Source organism: Helicoverpa zea, chromosome 20, assembly GCF_022581195.2.
Source record: "Helicoverpa zea isolate HzStark_Cry1AcR chromosome 20, ilHelZeax1.1, whole genome shotgun sequence".
Lineage (NCBI taxonomy): Eukaryota > Metazoa > Arthropoda > Insecta > Lepidoptera > Noctuidae > Helicoverpa > Helicoverpa zea.
Genome location: NC_061471.1, coordinates 328,149 through 350,069, shown reverse-complemented (window position 1 = coordinate 350,069; position 21,921 = coordinate 328,149). Strand labels below are relative to the sequence as shown.

The 21,921-nt window shown below is 39.0% G+C and overlaps 5 protein-coding genes across 8 annotated transcripts in view; 4 read left to right on the top strand and 1 right to left on the bottom strand.

Annotated features, from left to right (window-relative positions):
- LOC124640237 (serine/threonine-protein kinase D3) overlaps positions 1–19,838 on the bottom strand; it is a 69,504-nt gene extending 49,666 nt beyond the window's left edge. For 2 of the 3 annotated variants that reach the window (XM_047177913.1, XM_047177915.1), the window contains exon 1: positions 19,617–19,837. The gene's annotated coding sequence lies outside the window, so the exon portion shown is untranslated. Of the gene's footprint in view, positions 1–19,616 lie in introns of all 3 variants that reach the window. The other variant, XM_047177914.1, reaches the window with a different exon arrangement.
- On the top strand, positions 335–3,627 carry LOC124640285 (juvenile hormone esterase-like). Its single transcript, XM_047177997.1, has 7 exons — positions 335–383; positions 553–725; positions 1,340–1,689; positions 1,763–1,975; positions 2,049–2,852; positions 2,931–3,086; positions 3,430–3,627. Exons 1-7 carry the CDS (start codon positions 335–337, stop codon positions 3,476–3,478), a joined length of 1,794 nt encoding a protein of 597 aa, XP_047033953.1. The 3' UTR covers positions 3,479–3,627.
- Positions 4,955–8,370, top strand: LOC124640239 (juvenile hormone esterase-like). Its single transcript, XM_047177920.1, has 7 exons — positions 4,955–5,086; positions 5,490–5,662; positions 6,105–6,418; positions 6,507–6,719; positions 6,793–7,599; positions 7,829–7,987; positions 8,073–8,370. The coding sequence occupies exons 1-7, from the start codon at positions 5,029–5,031 to the stop codon at positions 8,080–8,082; spliced, it is 1,734 nt and encodes a 577-aa protein (XP_047033876.1). The 5' UTR covers positions 4,955–5,028; the 3' UTR covers positions 8,083–8,370.
- LOC124640238 (esterase E4-like) lies at positions 9,847–13,363 on the top strand. Of its 2 annotated transcripts, XM_047177919.1 has the most exons (5): positions 9,847–9,951; positions 10,574–11,077; positions 11,126–11,340; positions 11,416–12,629; positions 12,994–13,363. In XM_047177919.1, the coding sequence occupies exons 2-5, from the start codon at positions 10,609–10,611 to the stop codon at positions 13,256–13,258; spliced, it is 2,163 nt and encodes a 720-aa protein (XP_047033875.1). In that variant the 5' UTR covers positions 9,847–9,951; positions 10,574–10,608; the 3' UTR covers positions 13,259–13,363. The 2 variants fall into 2 exon arrangements, with proteins under 2 accessions (XP_047033875.1, XP_047033874.1); XM_047177918.1 differs by having other exon boundaries at positions 10,574–11,340.
- On the top strand, positions 13,655–19,363 carry LOC124640240 (juvenile hormone esterase-like). The gene is made up of 4 exons (XM_047177921.1): positions 13,655–13,852; positions 14,176–14,351; positions 17,698–18,702; positions 18,940–19,363. The coding sequence occupies exons 1-4, from the start codon at positions 13,655–13,657 to the stop codon at positions 19,163–19,165; spliced, it is 1,605 nt and encodes a 534-aa protein (XP_047033877.1). The 3' UTR covers positions 19,166–19,363.
- Positions 19,839–21,921: the final 2,083 nt, after the last annotated feature.

The window sequence follows — 21,921 nt, the reverse complement described above, 5'->3', positions numbered from 1 at the left end:
GATAAAGTTATACATTTAATGCAAATGCAAGATGAACTACAATTCAATATAATGCTAATAAGCTAAATAAAACCGTTTAATAAAAACTAGACGTAGATGTGCCGCGGAACTCTAGACAGTTTTACTACCAAAACAAGAAATGTAGTCTAATCGTTTAAAAAGTTTAATTCGGACATATTTGCAATGTAATCAAGAACAAATTGGAATTTCGTTAAACAAGTATTGTGCCACTTCGAGTCTACTCTCAGCCTAATACATAGCGCAACATAGTATTTATATAGCTCGCCGGAATCAAGTGTATTAGTGTATTCATGTTATAATTGATCATACAATGATGTATAGCCGCGATTTAGTGCTGTTCATTTTGTTTTTAACGATTCGTGGTAAGTTTCAAATGAAGCCCTACCTACAGTGAAGTTTTATTCGCAAAAATATAAATGTGACTTGAAAAAAAGTAACCTGAGTTTAAATTCAGAAATTATGAAAACAGTGTCAGTACACTATGGGATGGGATAGTGAAATTGGTTAAAGTACTTCCTAATGTTCGTGCAGTTGCAGCTGTCGCCACAAACCCATCAACTGATGGGTTGAGATGCGAGGTGCGCGCGCACATCGACTCCGGCTGGCTGTGTGGTCTGCGCCTGCCGGGGGAGTATGACAAGGAGTACGCCAGCTTCAGAGGCATCCCGTATGCTCAGCAACCAGTGGGCGCATTGCGGTTCAAGGTAGGTTCGTGAAAACAGTAACTCGTCATCGTGTTAGTACAGTTATCGGCACGGATATTGAGCCCTGACCTTCACCTGTGCAGAAGCGATTTACTGCCTTATTGCCTTATGCGTACGGGTGCGCAAAGCGATCCCCACTCTTCCGCTGAGAGCTCAATATCCGTGCCGGTAACTATAATTAACTTGCAAGTGAGCCATCTAAGCAGTATCTGTGATATGTACAATCATTTAAAATGATGAGTGTTTGACATAGGCTTTGTCGAAACAGATAGCACTATGAATTAATTTACTTAGACTATTATATCAGTTAGTTCCACTTAACATTGTTGTATTGTATTAGTTCAGTTTTATTTGTAAAGTATTAGGGTTTGAATATGTTAAAAAGTTTATGTTTAGTAGAAATAAGTAGCAACAAAGTTGCAATATAATATATTAGACCTGTAATAATAGTCGTATGTTTTGGTAACATTCAAATAAAATTGCCACGTAGTTCACAGCAGGAGAAACACCGAAGAGAAAGCTTTAGTTATCATCCACGGGCTGAGTTACAAAAACATTTAATGAGACTTAATTTCGTAAGCTGCATGTTACATACTCTTTTGGCTTCCTTCTAGGAGCTCCAGCCAGTGAGGCCGTGGCCTCTCCACCTGGACGCTACACGGGAGGGTCCTATCTGTCCGCAACATGACGAGCTCTACGCGCGAATGGTGCAACCACAAGTGGGCATGAGTGAATCCTGCATCTACGCCAATGTACATGTACCCATGGAAGCTCTCCCTGTAGTGGAAAGAGTTCATGACCAAGACTATCATGTACATCATTTAAACAATAGGACCAAGAAAGGTGTTCCAATCTTAGTGTTTATTCATGGTGGAGGATTCCAGTCGGGATCAGGAGACACTGATCTTCAAGGTCCAGAGTATCTAGTTAGCAAGGGGATTATGGTCGTTACTTTTAACTACAGGTATATATCAAAATAAAGATTTAAGCTTTATTTTGATAAGAGAAAGGGATAAGAGTTCATCATTATTTAACAGGATCAACGTTTTCGGGTTTCTTTCGCTAAACTCTCCAATAATCCCTGGCAACACTGGTCTTCGGGATCAGGTGACGCTGCTACGATGGGTGCAAAGAAACGCGAGAGCTTTTGGCGGAGACCCCGATGACGTCACGTTGGCAGGGCAGAGCGCCGGCTCAGCCTGCGCACATCTGTTGTCCTTGTCTAAAGTAACGAAGGGACTTTTTAAAAGGTAAAACAGATAAAATCGTTTTTAAGCCAATTAAAGGAAAATGTTGGATTGACTTTATTTGATCATTTTTTAGGGTGATCCTTATGAGCGGTACGGCAATACCTGCATTTTTTACTGCCTCTCCAATTTATTCCACCTTTGCTGCCACCAGATTCCTATCAATCTTAGGGATTAACTCTACAGATCCCGACGTCATCCACGATCAACTCATTAACACTCCACTGGAGGATATCGTAAATGCTAATAGTCAGTTCCAATACGAGACAGGGTTGGTAAGCTTCTCTCCTGTCGTTGAAGGAGTGTACCCAGGAGTCGAGCGAATCATAGACGACGATCCAATAAGACTTATAAAGCAAGGCCGAGGAAAGGACTATCCACTGATTGTCGGATTCACAAATGCAGAGTGCGAGTTTTTTAAGAAGAGATTACTATATTTACGAATGATAAGGCGCATTGAGGCAAATCCTCTTCTAGTTTTACCTGTTCGCATACCATTCTCAACTGCTCCAAATGTAGCCTTTGAACTGGCCCAAAAAGTGATACACCGGTACTTCCATGGAAAATTAAATATAGATGATTATTTAGAAGTATGCAGAGATACGTTTTTCTCGTATCCTGCGTTCAAGGTAGTTGAATGGAGAGCCGAGATGGATGCGGCACCGGCTTTCCTATACAAGTTTTCATATGAGAGTATATTTAGCGCCGTGAAGGCAGGTGTGAACCTCAACTACCGCCGCACTGCTCACGTTGAAGACTTGACTTACATCTTCCGCGAAAATGCTATTCTTGGTGACGAGAAGTCGTTTCCGCCTAAAAATCAAGACGATCTTATGAAAGACTGGATGACAGATTTCTTTGTCAACTTTATGCGATGCGGGTAAGTAGATACACCAGATGAAATATAATGTCAAACAAGACACAATGAAATTCATTACCTGATATAATTTGATTTCAGTAAGCCAACTTGTGGATTCAGAGGCTGGCTTTCAGTTCGAGCGAACGTCTTAAACTACCAAGCCATCGACAAACCAGCTATTCTCGAAAATACGATACCTACCAAATACGAGCATGACATGATCGAGTTCTTCGACAAGATCGAACAGATAGCCAGGTGATTAAACATGACAAATGTAAATAAGGACAAATAAGAATAAAAATAAGGACAGTGACAAATTAACATCGTGTAAATACTGTCCTAAAGTAAATACGGCTGGTAATGAAATTTAAATTGTTTTCAAGGGCAGAAAGTAAGGCTCAATATACACCAATAAAATATCTGCCACCATTTATCTACTTAATTAAAATATAGCCGTGCTATGGTGGTTGCTGAAATACGAGTTCGAACTGAGCCTTACATATGTTCTAAGACCTCTAAGATCCTCTAAGATCCTCTAAGAAGCCATCACCAGTTAATGTTTAGAAAAAAAGTAGAACCTCTGTTTTTATTATTTCAGAAATGCTTCGTTGAACGTCCTCCTCGACCCTGTAATTACGCCAACGTGATGGAAACGAGACGAACTACCTTCGATGGTCACTGCTAATATTGAGGCAGGTCCTTTAAAAGATATAACTTCAGATTGGCAATTTTTTGTACAATTTATTTAAGTACAGTATTTAAGTACCTAAATGGAAATGTCAAAAATAACTTTCAGTGGCTTTACTATAAATAGCATATATACATAAGACATGTTTTGTGGTTGCAAACCAGTTTGGAGTTGAATGTGTAACTAGTTTCTACATATTGATCAATCTGTAACTGTTTAAATAGCGCTATATTTAAATGTAATTAAAATAATAGTATATCCAAATTGTTTCAGATGCGGTGCACGTTATATCAATTACAAATGTAATTATATTAGAAGCGTACAGCAGTAGTATTATTTCTCCTCCCACATAATGAGATAGCGGACCTTGGCACGTCACTGGTCTTGCATAATTAGGGTATTCATGTACTTGCCTTCTAAAAGTTTGTAAGATGTTTGTTCCACTTTCACGCAAGAGTACTCTGCTACTGAATATACTTTGATGACACTCGTCAGTATTAAAGCTTATATATTCGGATAACATATAGGCTACTTTTGTACCCTTCCATAAGCTATCAGGCCAAACAGATTTTGGAAAAGCATTGTAATGCTGTCACGAATTTAGGTATCAAATACGTTTTCAAGGATTACGCCATTTGGACGCATAAGACACTGACGAACAATAATTAGTTTTATTACACATAATATAACTTATCTGCACCTTTATCCGTCAAATAAATGCAGGCAAAAACTCGTCGGATAACCTCATAACTTATAATATAATTAAAGATCACAAAAAACATCTAACCCAGGAGGCCAATAATAAAAACTATTGTCTGACTTTTGACTGAAATGAAATTATTAGCCTTAAACACTGGAGCATAATCCCTATGTCTTCTAAAAAGTTCAACTTAAAGATTAATTTGTTATTTTAGTTTGAATATTTTAAATTGAAGATTCAGTTTTTAGAAGGCAATTTTAGGTCACGTAGCAGTTTTTTGTGGCAAAGATTAGACTTAAATCGAAAAAATAAGAAATGGCTGAACATATTTGATTACAAAAAAGTGCACACATTTGCTGAAATAAATATAATTAACCTAGTTAATTCAGAAAATGAGCCAAAATATTTTATTAAATACTGCAAACTTTTGTACTGTGGATAATACAGGAAGAGTAACTGAGTTTTTGTTTTTTTTTTTTTTAACTAAAGGTACGAACTTCTTGCATATTGCATGAATACTGCACTAAATTAATCAAAACTGTGTCCATGCCGCCGCCATGCGTAGGTCACGCGACCCTGCGCTTCCATGGCCTTTGATTATTTTTACTCAAGATGCAAAAAATCACAATTTACGATAGCATGCGACTAACGTACAGTCCACGTGGACAATGGCCCATAATAAACCAACTCCATAAATAATGTCAGTGTGAAGTAGTCTTAATGCTTTTCCGTACACATCAGCTATCCGTATAAAAGGTTTACAGCGGTTCACTTCTAATGCAGACGTTATCTTCAAGTTACTAACTAATATGTTAACTTGCATATTATATTTATTTATTTTTATTCAAGCAACGTGTTTTTGTTGCGGTAAGTGAAATATAATTTCGATATTCAATCGGTAATCGTTAATATTCTGTCAATGTGTCTTGTCATTGCTATTAATTAATTTTTTTCGGCTAATTAAGCTAAAGGTGAATATTGTTGTATGCACAAGTTTGACATTCCCAGAACTGTAATAGGTACCTATACGGTTTTCAATTTTTTATCACACGCCAGCGACCCAATTTACCGCATTTAATATAATTACCACAATTTTTTTATCAGACATAGTATTTCCACATATAGACAGATATACAAAACAAATTGCATAAGTACCTAACCTAACATATACTGCACTTCTACATCTCTATCTATACAACTACACCTAGATCATTATTATTACACTTCCTATATATTTTTTACTACTGCGTTCGTGTAACGAACATTCCAGAAAGTCCGTCGTTCTCTCTGAACGATGACGAGAGCTTGCAGTGTGACGTGCTGACGAGGATAGACTCGGGAGAGGTCTGCGGCCGCGTCAGGACCGCGGAGGAGCACGTCAAGTATGCCAGCTTTAGAGGCATTCCCTACGCTCAGCAGCCTCTAGCTGAACTAAGGTTCAAGGTATAAGCCGTACCCAGTTAGGGAACACAACCTTTTTCCATGTTTTTTTGCGATGATTATAATTTTTTACATAATATCATCAAAAAAGCCCTCAATTCCTACAAATCAGCGACAACTGTTTTTTGTGCATTCAAATATTATAATTTATCCTTAATCAGATAACAGTCATTAATATCATTAGATGTCAAAGTTCTATTCTAAATAGCAGCGATGAGATGGCAGAAAGCTAACGCAACGTAAAGATAACTCAAAATATCTCAAAATAACTGGCAACGCCGATAAGAGCTACCATTGAAAGTGTTCCATTTTCCTGTTTATATTTTCGTGCAAATCTGGTGATATAATGAATCAATTGCACTTTGATGATTTCTACCGGTAGAACTTTTTTCCTCTAAAAATCTTTCATTAAATTGATTAAACCTTTATTTACTTGTATTATCAGGAACTACAGCCTTTAGAGCCCTGGAATAAAACTCTGATTGCTACAGAAGAGGGTCCAATATGTCCGCAATATGACGAAATATACGGGCGGATGGCCAGGCCTGTAGGCATGAGCGAGTCCTGCATCTTCGCCAACGTCCACGTTCCTTTGCAAGCCTACTGCGATGAATGCAAGCTCATCTGCCAAGAAACAGGGCTCCCTATCATGGTGTTTGTACACGGCGGAGGTTTTCAAACGGGCTCGGGTAATTCGGATATCCACGGTCCGGAGTATTTAGTCAGCAAAGGTGTCATTGTTATCACATTTAATTACAGGTAATTGTACTGTTGCGTAATTGCATCATGACACGGTTGTACGAAGTTCTTTATAATGTTTACAATGCATGTACATCTAACTTTATAGGCTTAACGTTTTCGGCTATCTTTCCCTGAACTCTTCGGCCATTCCCGGTAACAATGGTCTCCGTGACGTCATCACATTGCTGAAATGGGTGCAGAGAAATGCGCGAGCTTTCGGCGGGGACCCTGACAATGTCACCCTAGGCGGCCAGAGCTGCGGTTCAGTGGCCGCGCATTTAGTCACGCTATCTCAAGCCTCTGCAGGATTGATGAAACGGTACTGATCCTTACTTTATAAATCTAATAAGATCTCTTGTTGACTGTTCAATAACCTGATAACAACTTTTCAGAATCATATTGATGAGCGGTGTAGGTGACGGAGGTTTCTATACAGCTTCACCTGCTTACGCCGAAACCGTAGCTACGATGTTCCTGACACAATTAGGTATTAACTCTACTGATGCCGATGAAATTCATGCTCAACTGATACAAATGCCGCTTGAGAGGATCATGGAAGCTAACCGGATCATTCAATTCAACACTGGGCTCGTATCATTCGTTCCTGTTGTAGAATCTGAGCATCCTAATGTGACAAGGATCTTAGACGACTATCCTTCTAATCTTGTGAAACAAGGCCGTGGAAACTTGCCTACCATTGTAGGCACAACAAGCAAAGAATGCGCTTTTTTCGAGCGAAGAATTAGATATATAAACTTACTCACACGAATCAAAGAAGATCCGACAATTATCCTACCCGTGAACATTACTTTTTCTGTGTCTAGCACGGAAGCACTAAAGTTGTCCGAGACGGTTGAAAATAAGTATTTCCAAGGGAATTCGACAGTGGAAAAGTTCTTAGATTATTGTACGAATTCATTTTTCGTATATCCCGCGTTCAAGCTGGCGCAGTGGAGGGCGTCGCTAGGCCAGCAGCCGGTCTTCATGTACAAGTTCATGTTCGACAGCGACTACAACGTCGTGAAGGATGCTCTGATGCTCAACTACACAGGAGGAGGCGCCCACGTGGAAGACCAGACCTTTGTGTTGCGAGTAAACTCTATGATGGACCCCGATCAAAGGTCTTTCCCTCCCCTGTCTAGGGACGATCTGATGAAACATTGGATGACAACGTACATGATCAATTTTATGACATGCAGGTGACGCATATTGTCCTTTCACCATATTCTTCTGTTTTTCTATTTTATTCTTGTTTTGTTTTTGTTTTTTTTTTTTGTGTGCTTTTATATGTATATTCGTTTTTGTTTGTGCGTCACGAACGCGAATAACTGTTTTTGATTTTGATTGTGATTATACGAATTTTCTTTTGATGTTGTTTTTGAGAATAATAATTGTTCTACACAAATCCGAACTCGTATTCTGTTTCAGTCACCCGCTATGTGAGAAACAGTCGGATTGGCCTCCAGTAGACGAAGAGCGGCTTAACTACCAGCTGCTCAACGAGCCGCTCTTCATCAGCAACATCAACATCACCGATGACCAGCGAGAAATGTTCCAATTCCACGATAATCTCTACGTCATGGCCGGGTAATGCCACGATAACTAAGACTTCATGATTTTAATCAAAATTCTTATTAATATCATGACTTTAACGTGGGAACTTTTTTTTCAGGAGTAGCTGAAAAGAGCGAACGTAGACGCAATACTTATGACGCATTCACATCATTTACGTAAGCAAAAGACGACGTACTACATGATTTATTTATTTATTTATAAGGTTGTATAATTCAGCGACTTGTTTACTAGTTATGTACAATAGAACGTTAGTTATAAAACATGCATCATTCACTATGGTGAGTAAATCGCTTACATACAAATGTTGAAGTAAAACTTAAATGATGACTACGAGAACTATAATAATTGTTATATATGATATTACTGTTAACAGAATTAAAAATATATTTCCAGTTCGTTGTAGTTTGATTTAGCCTAACTTACCGAATCCTTGGATCGATGAACATGTCGATATTCAGTAGTGGCAACAAGATTGCTTACCTGCAACAAAAGAGATCAGATATTGTAACGACAGTTTCAACAGCTAGAATCGATTTTGGACACGTGGCAACGATCAATACGAACTTTGATTCAAATTGTTTCAGGCTTTCCTGTTCTGTTTTTTGTGGTGTACAATGTTTGCATTACTATATGCGTCCCTATCTTTTTTGCGTACTTTGCGCGTTCTGAGTTAGTCTGTACTCGTATATTAAAAGCATGTCTGGCTTTTGCAAGTTGTGATGCAATGGCTAGTTTTCCTTATAAAATGAATAATCTCTACATTACCAAATTATTGTTATGTTATCAGTGACCTTTTGCAAAAACATTAGAGTGTCGACATTTTGAGCACGTAGAGAATTCTCTCTGCCTTTCATATAATAAAGGTGATATAGGACAAAATAAACAGCAAAGCTTTTGTTATCAAAAGCTCGAGGGCCTGATAACGCCATGGTATTACTGAACTCTGATAAGTACCCTAATCGGAGTACTGCCAAAAACAAAATAATAACTCCAAAAATATATATAACCTTGGACTGAAACAGGAAGTGTTATTTGCAATTAATAGAGTAGAAGCAATTCCAGTTTCGTAGAGCTTAAGAATAAAGGATAAGCTTATGAAAAAAGTCCTGTAAATATCATATGCACACATTACATGAGATTCAGCTTTCACTGTACCTAAAGATGACACGAAATATTCTAAACTACAGGGCAGATAAAAATCAAGTTAAAAAGTAAATCTGGTTGCAAGTGAATCCACATCAGCGAACACAAAAAGGGCAGACATTTCGTCTGTCTGAAATTTAATTAAAACATGGCACCGTCCACTTCATCCCATTAACGTGATTGGCTGTTGAGTACACAACACGCCGGGGACAGTTAATCCGATGGACTGTATTGTAAACACTAACTTTAATTACATTATTAATTACCACTGTTTGTTCGAGGCAAATGACATTTCAGTAGCTCATTTCCAAATTAGGCCAGTATGAAGGATTTAGAAATGAGCTGTGAATAAGGACTGCTTTAAAGACTTCTGACAAGAAGAACTTCTGTTCCTGGAAACATATGGATATTGCAATATTTAATGTAAAGTTTTAATTAAGGTTCAGATTTAGGGGTTTTTAATGCCATAAAGAGTCAGGTGGTAGTTACTACAGTAACAGCCAATTTCTTCATCAAAAGTAAAATCCAAAGTAAAAATCAAAGTAATGTCTTAAGTAAAAGTAACGGCCAAATTCGCTTTTTCTATTAGTTTTGCTGTCAAAGTAACGGTCAAATTCGTTTTTTCAAGGTTAGCCTTGAAAAAACGAATTTTTACTTTAGACATTACTTTGACTTTTGTGTTTGATGAAGAAACTGGCCGTAAATATAAATGAGGTTTTGTTAGTGATAGTACCGCGTGATTGGGGTAACAGCTTATGCGGTGCCGCCGCCAGTGCGCCGTCCGAGACTCATTTGGAAAGAGCCAGCGACGAATCACATATTAACACTGAAAGGTTAGTTGGTCACTTTTTATCACCTTCACCTCATTTAGAAACGTTGAGATATATTGCAATTTTTGACAATTAGTAAATGATACGGTCCAATACATAAAAAAAAAAAACTTTTGGTTTCAATAAAAATCAGAACCTCGCACTAGAGGAAGTTAACGCTAAAATATTAGTTAGTAAAATTATTAGAATAACTAATTATTTATTTATTGTTTTTGTCATACGCGAATTTATATAATAATTTTAAATTGAACCTACGACTGCATACATGAATTAAATAAAATTTATTGTCATTGAATTGAATTGGCTATTGCCAATTAGTTGTTTCATACATTTGTCAAATATTTATACAAAGACCTCACGTTTTACATGTTGCATGACTTATTTGAAGTATTGCGCAAGAAGTGATCAGTCAGGATAGCAATATTGTACTATCGCACCTGAAACACGAAACGGCGATAACGCGACCCAAACCTATTATTAGATCAGATAGGCTATGCAACCTGTTGCTAGTATTTGCAGATAGTGGCTCTAATAAACAAAAATACATAGGTTATTGAGTACAAACACGCACTTAGCAATTGATAACTTTATAGAACAGTTAGTAAATAAAGTGCTTTTCTTCTAGGAATGATCTTCACCACCCCGCAAAATACTTAAACAATGCGGTGGCAGACTACAATATGGATCAGTGCGGCGCTAGTGGTGACCTCTTCAGCTCTTCACCTCACCATAGAACACGACCTTCTAAGTGATCACTCGAGTACCAGCTCTCCTGGCCTACAGCAATCCACAAGACACGATACAGTTCACGTAGTCAGTCAAGAGCAACTTGCTAGAGCATCAAACGAAAACCCTTCACTGAATATGCCAAATGCACTTGACACAAATGCCAATGGACATAGAGAATCGAGAAGTAATGAAAATGGGGGATCTGCCAATGTTAATCCCGACTCTGGTAATAATTCTGAGGGTAGCGGAGATGGTAACCCAGAAGGCAACGGTAACGAAAACGATGGCAACGGTAATGGAAACGATGGCAACGGCAACGGAAACGATGGCAACGGTTCAGACGATAACGCATCAGGAAACAGCAATGACCCCGAAACCGATGATAACGGAGGAAACGGGGGTAATGGCAATGGATCTGACGACAACTCGGGCGAGAATGATGGTGATGGTAATGGCAATGGCTCTGATAACAACGGAGTAGGAGGAGCTGGCAATGAAAATGATGACGACAACGAAGTTGGGGATGAAGGCAACGAAGGCATAGAGCAAGTATACGAAGTGGAAACCACATCGGGTCGAGTGCGTGGACACCATTGGCGAGAAAACAAAAATATTATTGGCTACATTGATATAAAGTACGGAACCATCAATAATCCTTTACAAGTAAGTATGGTACTTATCAATTAAGACTTATGCCATTTGTTGTTTTTATAATGTGTTTTATATTTTTCTTTTTAGGCCCCGGTATTAGCAGACAGTTCGGAAACTATTCATGATGAAAAAGATCATAACAAACGCTGTCCTCAGCTTCAGGGCGATCAATACGTCGGAAATATCGACTGTCTTACACTGAGTATTTTTAGACCATCTGATGCTTCCAATGCTGCTGTTCTGGTTCACATCCATGAAGGAAATTTCATCAATGGAAGCGGAAACCCTGAAATTTATGGGCCAGAATATTTGGTTCCAAAGGGAATAATTCTGGTTTTACCAAATTATAGACTAGGACCACTTGGTTTTCTGTGTCTACAAAATGAAACGGCTCCGGGAAATGCAGCTTTGAAGGATTTATCTTTGGCTTTGAGATGGCTAAAGCAAAACATTGCAAAATTTGGTGGAAATCATGATAATATCGCAGTTAGTGGGGACGGGACAGCAGGCGCTCTCGCTGGCTATTTAGCTTTGTCTCCAATGTCTAGAAACAATATAAGTAAAGTTATTACAGAGAGTGGCTCGGTTCTTTCATACTGGGCAATAGACAGGAACCCTATTAATTCTGCTACTAATGTAGCTAGAAATATTAATGGATTTCAAACATGGCAGAATGTAGATGCAGAACAACTAGTTAGAGCAGCAAGAGATATAGTCTTGAGACCATGCTTGGAAAGAAACACGGACAACATATCACATTTCATGGAATTCACACCCTCTGCGATGTTAAGAAACCAAGAAATTAAGATATCATTCATGATCGGTTCAGCACAGTACGCAGGTGTACACGAATTTTTAAATCATACGAGAGATAGTATACATCAATTTAATGTAAACTCCAGTCTTATGCTACCCAAGGACTTACACTTTAAAACAAGTGAAGAAAGAACTAGAGCAGGGAACCGGGTAAGGGCGGCATATTTTGGGGACACTGCTATCGGCATATGCGATGTCGAAAATCTAACACTGTATTTTACGGATGCCGCGTATCTTGGTCCTGGGATACGCACAGCACGGCCGCTGGTAGACTCGGGAGCGACGGTATACTTGTATGAGTTTGCATTTGTGGGTAGCCTGAACAGGGAGTTGGAAGCTATTCATAGGCCGTTGGACGGCGCCGTGAGGGGAGACATAATAGGGTATTTGTTCACTCAAGATGGAAAAGTACTAAGTGAAGGGTCGAAAGAAATTGGAATGATTAACACACTGACTGAGTTGTGGACTACTTTCCTCAAGACTGGGTGAGTCGCTATTGTTGTTAACAATGATTCTCATAAAAAAAAAAAACTTTTTTCTTGGCCTGTTTGTGATCATAACAACGATTACATGATTTCACATATAATTCATTCTTCACTACTAACTTAGGCCCGCGGTTAAACTCTAGGGTACGCAGTGATGGGAACGAATTCCAGCACGCGGATAAAACGTGTTCATATTAGTTGCAGTAGTTTTTTATAGTAGTTTGGCCCCAATCTACAGAACCTTAAGCATGTTTGAGGAAAAACATCCAAACTTTCACATTAATCGGTAGGATTTCTGGATTTATTCTCAAGAATGAGAGTGGAGGTAGGATAATGCATTTCAAATACCATAAATAAATTACAGAACGCCTTCAGCCGGGAACATCGAGTGGAAAAAGTTGGAGAAAGAGGTGGAGCCGGGGGAAGAGCAGTGGTTGTCGATCGAGACAGAGCCAAGCTTGAAGAAGGGCTTTCACGTGGAGCGCCTCAACGTCTGGAGCGACATCTACGACGCGCACTTCATCGAGAAGAGTCGCGCCTGCGGGACCTCCGCCAGCGTCTACACCCTCATCGTCTTACAGATAGTCTTCTTCATCACCTTCTTTAAACACGCTTGGCATTTCTTCTAAACTATTCACCGTATCTTACGTTTAACAGTAGCTAGTCACTAGTATAACAGCCATGTACTTTATCAAGAATGTGAGTGGTATATTTGAAATAAACTATGAACACAATATTATTGTTTGTATCATTAATACTTTTTGCATTGTATGTATTTGTATTATGTTATCTACGATAGTGATTTAAAACAAAAATCTTACTCTAACCTCTGAGTACACAAGCTTACAAGCTGCAGAAACTGAACTGTTTAGGAAAACTGAAGTGAGTCACAATCACAAATAGTTAAACATTTCACGTGTCAATGTTTTGATTAGTCGCCGTGTGTTTTGATAACCGCGTCTGGCGACACGTAAACTGGGCCACTGGACACGGCACGAGGAGTGCAAGCGGACGGGCGGCGCGGAATGCTCGGCGCTGCTTGGGCCGCGTTGGCGGCGAGCGCGGCGCTGTGCGCGCTGGTGGCGCGGGCCGAGCCCCGGCCGCACCGCGACGTGCCCAGCTCGCAGGGCGTCGTGCGCGGCTACCTCACCCCCCAGCCGCCCCACTTCGCGTACTACGGCCTCCCCTACGCGAGCCCGCCCACGCGCGCCGCCCGCTTTAAGGTCAGCTGGTCCATTTGTTTATACACGTAGATCCCATTTGCTAATATGTTGATTAGATTGCTATCGCGCGAGAAATTTACGGCTGTTGATAATGTAATTACTTAGTTTGGTAAAGGTCCCGGTCTACTTCACTATAATCGGTGAACGTGCATGATAGTTTCTCAATTTAATTTGGGTATCTTTTTGCGAAGCATATTCTAGATTTGTAAGTGAAATAAAAAATAATTAACAACACCAGTTTTCCAATAATTTTTTTACAAAATTCGAGAAAACCATGTCTGTGAGAAAATCGAAGATGTAAAAGTGATCGTCCATTGATTCAGGATCCAACCCCGCCTCCGAAGTGGGATGGGATCTTCGAAGCCACTCATGAAGTCAAATGCCCTCAAGTGAACGCTGATGGCGAGGAAAACTGTCTAGTGGTGAATGTGTTCACTCCGGAGGACGCTACATCGCTGCCAGTGCTCGTGTTCGTGCACGACGGATACTATCAGAGCGGGTAATGTATACAGGGTGTTTGGCGCATGGACCGACAAAAATTTTTGGGGGATTCGTGAGGCCATGTACTAGTTTTCACTCATAGACCCAATGTCCTATATGTCACTGTATTCGAGATACGATTTTTTTTGTTTGTTTTTAAAAATTACCGGAACTATCACCTTTAAAACGCTATAACTTTTCAGTCTGTTGTCGAATTTACACCAAATCACTTTCATTGCGTTCTCTGATGTATTATTATTCCAAATAAAACATAAATTCATAGCACTAGATGGAAAAAAAATACTTGTTGAGCTTCCAAACTCTTAAAAATGAAAAAACGTATGAAAAATGTCAAATTCAAAATTAATTATAAAAAAAAGTAAAAGCTTTTATGAACTTCGTTTAATAAAAAAAAATTGCCTACTTAATACCCTTTCCAACGATATGCCACATGGGTGTGAAATCATTAATAATGTCGTCAAAATCAGAGCAGGAACGAACACGCACTCTAACGTCTCTAACAACGAACCCGTTTGATAGAACAATGGTAAGCAGGTAATTGGCAGGTAAACTGCCTGTCTCTTTCTTACGCATGAAAAATATCTCTTGTCTTTGTCTATCATTGGGTTGGAGTTTGTTATGTGATCCTTGTTTAGTCGAGATTTGACTATCTCTGCTATCGGAAGTGTCCGTGTATTTCACGTTTTCCTATTTCGTTGTTTTTTGTTAAAGTTTGTTTTTGTTAAGTTTTGTTTGTTGAACTTTTCTGTTAAACTGTTGGTGTATTCACCGTGCTTGTTACAATGCCTAACTTCAGCAACGAAGAGTATGCTGACATGTTGTTGGCATATGGCAGCGCTAATTGTAACGCTCGTGAAGCGCGTAGAATTTACCAGCAGCGTTATCCTAACCGGCGTATACCACACCACGAGACGTTTGCTACAACCTATCGACGTCTGAGGGAGACTGGAAACATAAATTTCCAAGAGCCTCGCGTTAATGTGAGGCAACATAATGTTGTAATTGATGAAAGCATTTTGCAAGCTTTTGATGAGGATCCAACGACAAGTATTCGAGTTGTAGCTGAAAGACTTCACTTGTCGGTTTGGAAAGTTTGGTCAGTTCTTCGGGAAAATGGAAAGCATGCGTATCACTACACTTCTGTTCAAGGTACGTTAAGTACTTTATTTATTTTATCAGGCGAAATCGTAAAACTAAATTTTGAACCAGTTATCTTCGACCTTATTGTGCTGAAATTTTGCACCCAAAAAACTTGTATTTTAAAATGGTTTTAACCATACACTTATTTTAAACGTTTACAAATATCCTTGTAGCTTTACTGGTTCGTTTTTCAAATAAATACCTAGTAACTTTTATTTTTTCTAATTTTATCTTTTAAATTTATGTTAGTTTTTGCCATTCAAAAAGTGAATTTTTACCAGTCTTTAATGGATTGTTCTAGGTCTCATAGATGATGATCACAGGAGACGGCTCGATTTTTGCCGATTTATGATGCATACGGACGTAGATGATACAAATTTTTTAAAAAGAATTTTGTGGACTGATGAATCCAATTTTAATCACGAGGGAATTGTGAATCTCCACAACCTTCACCATTGGGCGCAAAAAAGACAAAATCCCCGCAAGAAAAGACAAAGTTCCTTTCAAACTAAGTTTAGTGTAAACGTTTGGGCGGGGGTTATTGGAAGACACCTGATCGGTCCACATTTCTTACCAGAGCGCCTGACCGGAGAAAATTATTTGAATTTTTTACTCGAAGATTTACCTGAATTGGTATTACCAGTATTAGATGGAGAACCAATTATTTTCCAAAATGATGGCTGTCCAGCACATTACCAGCGAGACGTGCGAGAACATTTGGACAACTGTTTTCCAAATTCATGGATCGGAAGAGGCGGCCCAATTCCTTGGCCTGCACGTTCACCAGACCTGACGCCCTTGGATTTTTATGTCTGGGGCCGTGCAAAAGAAATTGTGTATGCGACTGAAGTACCCACAAGAGAAATTTTAATCGAAAGAATAAATTGCGCCTTTGAAATTATGAAAGCAGAAATGCGACTGAGGACGACGACTGTAGAAATTAGAAAAAGATGCCGTGCATGCATTCGCAACAGAGGCAGTCATTTTGAACATAATTTATAACTTAAATTTAATTAAAACATTTTAAAACATTTTTGTGTTTTCATTACCCTGGCACTGGTTAATGTGTACCTTTAGGTTTGTGACGACATTATTAATGATTTCACACCCATGTGGCATATCGTTGGAAAGGGTATTAAGTAGGCATTTTTTTTTTATTAAATGAAGTTCATAAAAGCTTTTACTTTTTTTTATAATTAATTTTGAATTTGACATTTTTCATACGTTTTTTCATTTTTAAGAGTTTGGAAGCTCAACAAGTATTTTTTTTCCATCTAGTGCTATGAATTTATGTTTTATTTGGAATAATAATACATCAGAGAACGCAATGAAAGTGATTTGGTGTAAATTCGACAACGGACTGAAAAGTTATAGCGTTTTAAAGGTGATAGTTCCGGTAATTTTTAAAAACAAACAAAAAAAATCGTATCTCGAATACAGTGACATATAGGACATTGGGTCTATGAGTGAAAACTAGTACATGGCCTCACGAATCCCCCAAAAAATTGTGTCGGTCCATGCGCCAAACACCCTGTATATAAAATTATTCAGCAAAGATGTGCGATTTCATGTTGCTTATACAAATACAGAATTTGTTGATGCTAGTCTCAATACGTTACTATTTATATCAAATGATATGATTCCCGAGACTATGCGCATCTTTTAATCTTACGATGAAGGAATTTCGGTGTTTAGATTACAAAATGAAGGCAGATTTTTGTTAGTATGTAATAATGAGTTGTTTATATTCTTAAGGACAAGAATCCTTCAAAACTAAACGGAATATTCTTTCGGATATTTGGAAGACGATACATAACCTAATCAGGAAAGATTCGATTGGTTCCGAATTCTTGATAATGAAATAAAACACTGTAGTTTTTTATAAAAAACGCATTTTTTTTCGAATATCTTTGAAATAAGTCGCTTAAAGCTGTAGGCTGTCTCAGACAGCGGGCTTGATGACTAACTGGGGATTTCACAAAGTAAAACATATTAGATAAAATGTGGTCTAACAATATTTGCGGTTGGGACACAGATACTCAATATACCTAGGTTAGGATATAAATTGTCACACGAGGTATAATAATTTTAATATGATATATTATGTATTACGAAAAATTACAAATGTGATAAAGATAATTCCCGGATCTTTAGTGCTTAATGATGCCTGCATGCATCCCTTTGACAAAACTATTTCATTGCAGCTGGGGAGCATATCAGCCTCTAAATGGACTAATCGAGGAAGGTTTTGTGATCGTCACCTTCAACTACCGACTCGGAGCTCTAGGCTTCCTCTGCCTGAGAATTCCAGAAGCCCCCGGGAACGCCGGGTTGAAGGACCAGATCGCAATGCTTTACTGGGTACACATGAACATCGCAGAGTTTGGCGGGAACCCGCGCGACGTCACCGTGTACGGCACTGGTGCTGGCGCCGAAGCAGTACAGCTTCTCCTACTGTCAGGACTAGAGCAAGGACTTCTGCATAAAGTCATTCTTGAGTCAGGTTCTGTGCTGTCTCCTATTTCCATGGCATATGACCCTCTTACTGTAGCTTACAATGGAGCTACTTCTTTGGGTTATGACGGCTCAAACGAGCCAGAAGAACTGTACAACTTCTATGTAAAAGCCTCAGCCGACGACTTGGCCAGGATTACTGAAATGTTTCTACCATGCGTTGAGAACTCATCTGACTCTATTCATAATATTATAGACATGGATCCCCTAACAAAACTTAAAGATGGGCGTTTCCACAATGTGCCAATGCTAATAACATTCACAGAAAAAGAGATTGTATCAGTTATACAAGAAATGGAGAAATTTCAAAATCCACCTGCTATTTTTGAGTTTTTGCTACCAAATAATTTAGAGTTTGATGACCATAAAACGAAACATAGAGTAGGGGAAATTATTAAACAGTTTTATTTCTCCAAGGACTTCACACGAGCCAACATGGCTCAGAGCTATGCTGACTATATTTATGACATATTGACTGCATACCCTATTATAAAAATGGCAATGGTATTTGCAGACAAAAATTCATATCCTGTTTATGTTATGAAATTTAATTTGACGAAAACAATTGTGACACTGGAGGGATCATTAACTGGTAACTTTGACACACTGCTGGATTATTTTTATAAAGATGAAGAGCATACTGAAATAGTTCTAGAAAAGTTGATGGTTTTGCTGAGAAACTTTATAAGGATAGGGTAGGTGTTAAGTAGCCAGTATATTCTTTCTAAGCTGATTAAGTAATAAGATGTATTAGATTTGCCTTTTAAGGAACTTTAATGTACTCAATCGTGATGCAACAAATTCTACGATCTATATAATGTCTATACATTACAAAAATACTGCATTTTCTAAACACATACTTTAAAAAAATTGGTGAGTTTTTACTTAATGTAAAATGAAGAGCAATATTATAATGTGAATGTTTGTTTTAGTGATCCAACTCCACTGACAAGCACACTGATCCCGCTCATTTGGCAACCTCTACAAAAGCCCCTACACATTGCTGAAGTTCCGCTGCTACAGTTTGATGACACCGTCAAGATCATCGTGCCGCCCAATCACCAACGCCTGCTGTTCTTAGAGAACATCTACACCAGGTTCTACAAGCCACTCGCTCAGGTGCAACAAGATGCTGAAGGCTCTGGTGAAGATCAATAAACTCATGTCAAAAGGTTACGGCCAGGTCTAATTTAGCAAGTACTTGATTTGTAAGTTACAACTAATAAGGTCAATGCGTGCTCACTTGCTCAATGTAAATAATGTTGTAAAATATCGTTGTTGGCAAATGGAAATATATGTACTTCGCCTAACTTAAATTCAAGAGAATAAAGAAATTTAATTTATTTACAATTCAAAGTCGAGAATTATTCAAATAGCAGTCGAGCGCCCGCCGTGCACTTGTCATTAGATACAAGTTCCGCTTCGCGAAATCCCAAGTGTTGCCCAAATATTTGACCACGCAATCGCTACATACACAAACATGATTATTTGCAACTACAGCGACTAATTAACGTGTCAAAGGTCACATAATGAGATTACAATCAATAAAAACCAAACAAGTATAAGATTCCGAGAAAATATCGACGTTGTCATAAGTAAATACCGTTACCTGAACAATCGGCGGCCGTGAAAGCGTTACGTCGACTTGCCAACACTGTGTGCACTTGTAAAACTATAACATAGCTGTCCTCGCTGTGATATAACAATTGTTCACTAAATTCTCATTAAATTCTTATAATAAAATCAACAAGTAAATTACAAAAGGCAAAACATGGGGCACCCGTCACATTTTACTTGACTTGACTGACATTAGTTACGTTCGGAAACTCGGCGCAGAAATTCACTTATGCGATAAAAATATGTTTTTTCTCGGCTTTCGGGTTTATTGACCGAAAAACCCAGGTTGTTTAATTTTAAATACATTTTAATACACCACTATTCAAAATTACATTAACATTTCAATGATTATTATGCCTTAGTTGGCTTATTTTATGTCCACGGTCAACAAAAATCCAATGAAAGTTTTTGAACTGAGAAAAGCGTGCACAACACACACATGCGTACTTAAAGGCGCGGCTCCACCGCAGTGCACGCTGTGCACGGACACGCGGCGCATTTTAGCTGCGTGTATTCATTTGTTTGACAACGTGGGTCTACGTTTCCACTGAAGTACACGAATATGACCCACGACTATGTATAGCGTGGCACGGCGCACGGGTAGACCCACGCTCACAGCGTTGAGCTACGTAACCGCTTACAACAACTGCTCTGCGATAAAGGCGCGGCTCCACCGCGGTGCACGGAGAGGCTACGCACGTGTATTAAGTTTCGCTTTGTAGGAAAATGTATGTGGTTGTGTCCACTGCAACCCACGGAGAGGCTACGCATGAATTGACGTCATTGATACACGCGTGGCTTGCTCGAATAGGCGGTTACATAGCTCAACGCTGTCAACGTGGGTCTACGTTTCCACTGGAGTACACGAATAAGACCCACGACTATGTACAGCTCGGTTATCGCAGAGCAGTTTTCAGTCATTCACGTTGTGGAACGGACGCGTTTCGTGTTTCTCGTATACATATATCGTATCGAGGTACTCATAGAATGGCATTGGTACTGACTTTGCTAGACAGTTCTTCTGACGATGAATCCGAAAGTGAGATTGATGATCATTGACACACGCATAGCTTGCTCGAATAAGCGGTTACGTAGCTCAACGCTGTCAGCGTGGGTCTACCCGTGCGCCGTGCCACGCTATACATAGTCGTGGGTCATATTCGTGTACTTCAGTGGAAACGTAGACCCACGTTGTCAAACAAATGAATACACGCAGCTAAAATGCGCCGCGTGTCCGTGCACAGCGTGCACTGCGGTGGAACCGCGCCTTAACCGAGCTGTACATAGTCGTGGGTCTTATTCGAGTACTCCAGTGGAAACGTAGACTCACGTTGACAGCGTTGAGCTATGTAACCGCCTATTCGAGCAAGCCACGCGTGTATCAATGACGTCAATTCATGCGTAGCCTCTCCGTGGGTTGCAGTGGACACAACCACATACATTTTCTTACAAAGCGAAGCTTAATACACGTGCGTAGCCTCTCCGTGCACCGCGGTGGAGCCGCGCCTTGAGGCTCGTACAACAAGACACCAAGTACCAACAAACACGACTGTAGGACTGTACGTAACTTTCATTCATTACGTTGATGATAAGCTACTATTTTAGTATTTATTGATGAGTTAATCGATTAATCATTTTCTTATGTCCGCTATCCGTTATCTAATAATAAACAGTTATCTCAAACAGGACTTAAAATTTGAATTTGGTGTTATATTTACTGATTATACACAACTACTATCATCATCATATGACGCCAGAACCGGACGCCAGATGTTTTTGGCGACCCCATTTATAAACAATAATGTTTACCTATCAGATTAGATGGCGAAGTTCCTGGTGTATTCCTTCAGTTATGTCATCATGACCCACTGTTAACATAATCTCTACCACGCAAATATGTAGGTCGGTATTATTATAGTGGGTACCTAATACTATCTGTTTTCCTTATGGGTTTTGCTGTAGAGGTGATTTCGTAAAAAAAGCTATTTTTGCACGACCCGCCTTGAATCAAACCCAAGATTCCGTGCACAGCGTAGTCACGCCATGCGACATGCGATTACTAGACCGACGCAGTTACTTTTAAAAATTTGTTTTAAGATTTATTAAAATACAGAGATTATAGAGAATTATAGCAAAAATAAAGTATGTATCATTAAAAAAATCGGAGCAGTACTTTCCAAATTCCCTGAGAATTTATTCATACTTTACTAGTACGAGCGACATGTAACTCTGCTTTTTTCATCAGGCTCTTAATATCTAGTGTATTCTTGGTTGAATGAAATTGGGTATCAAGGTTC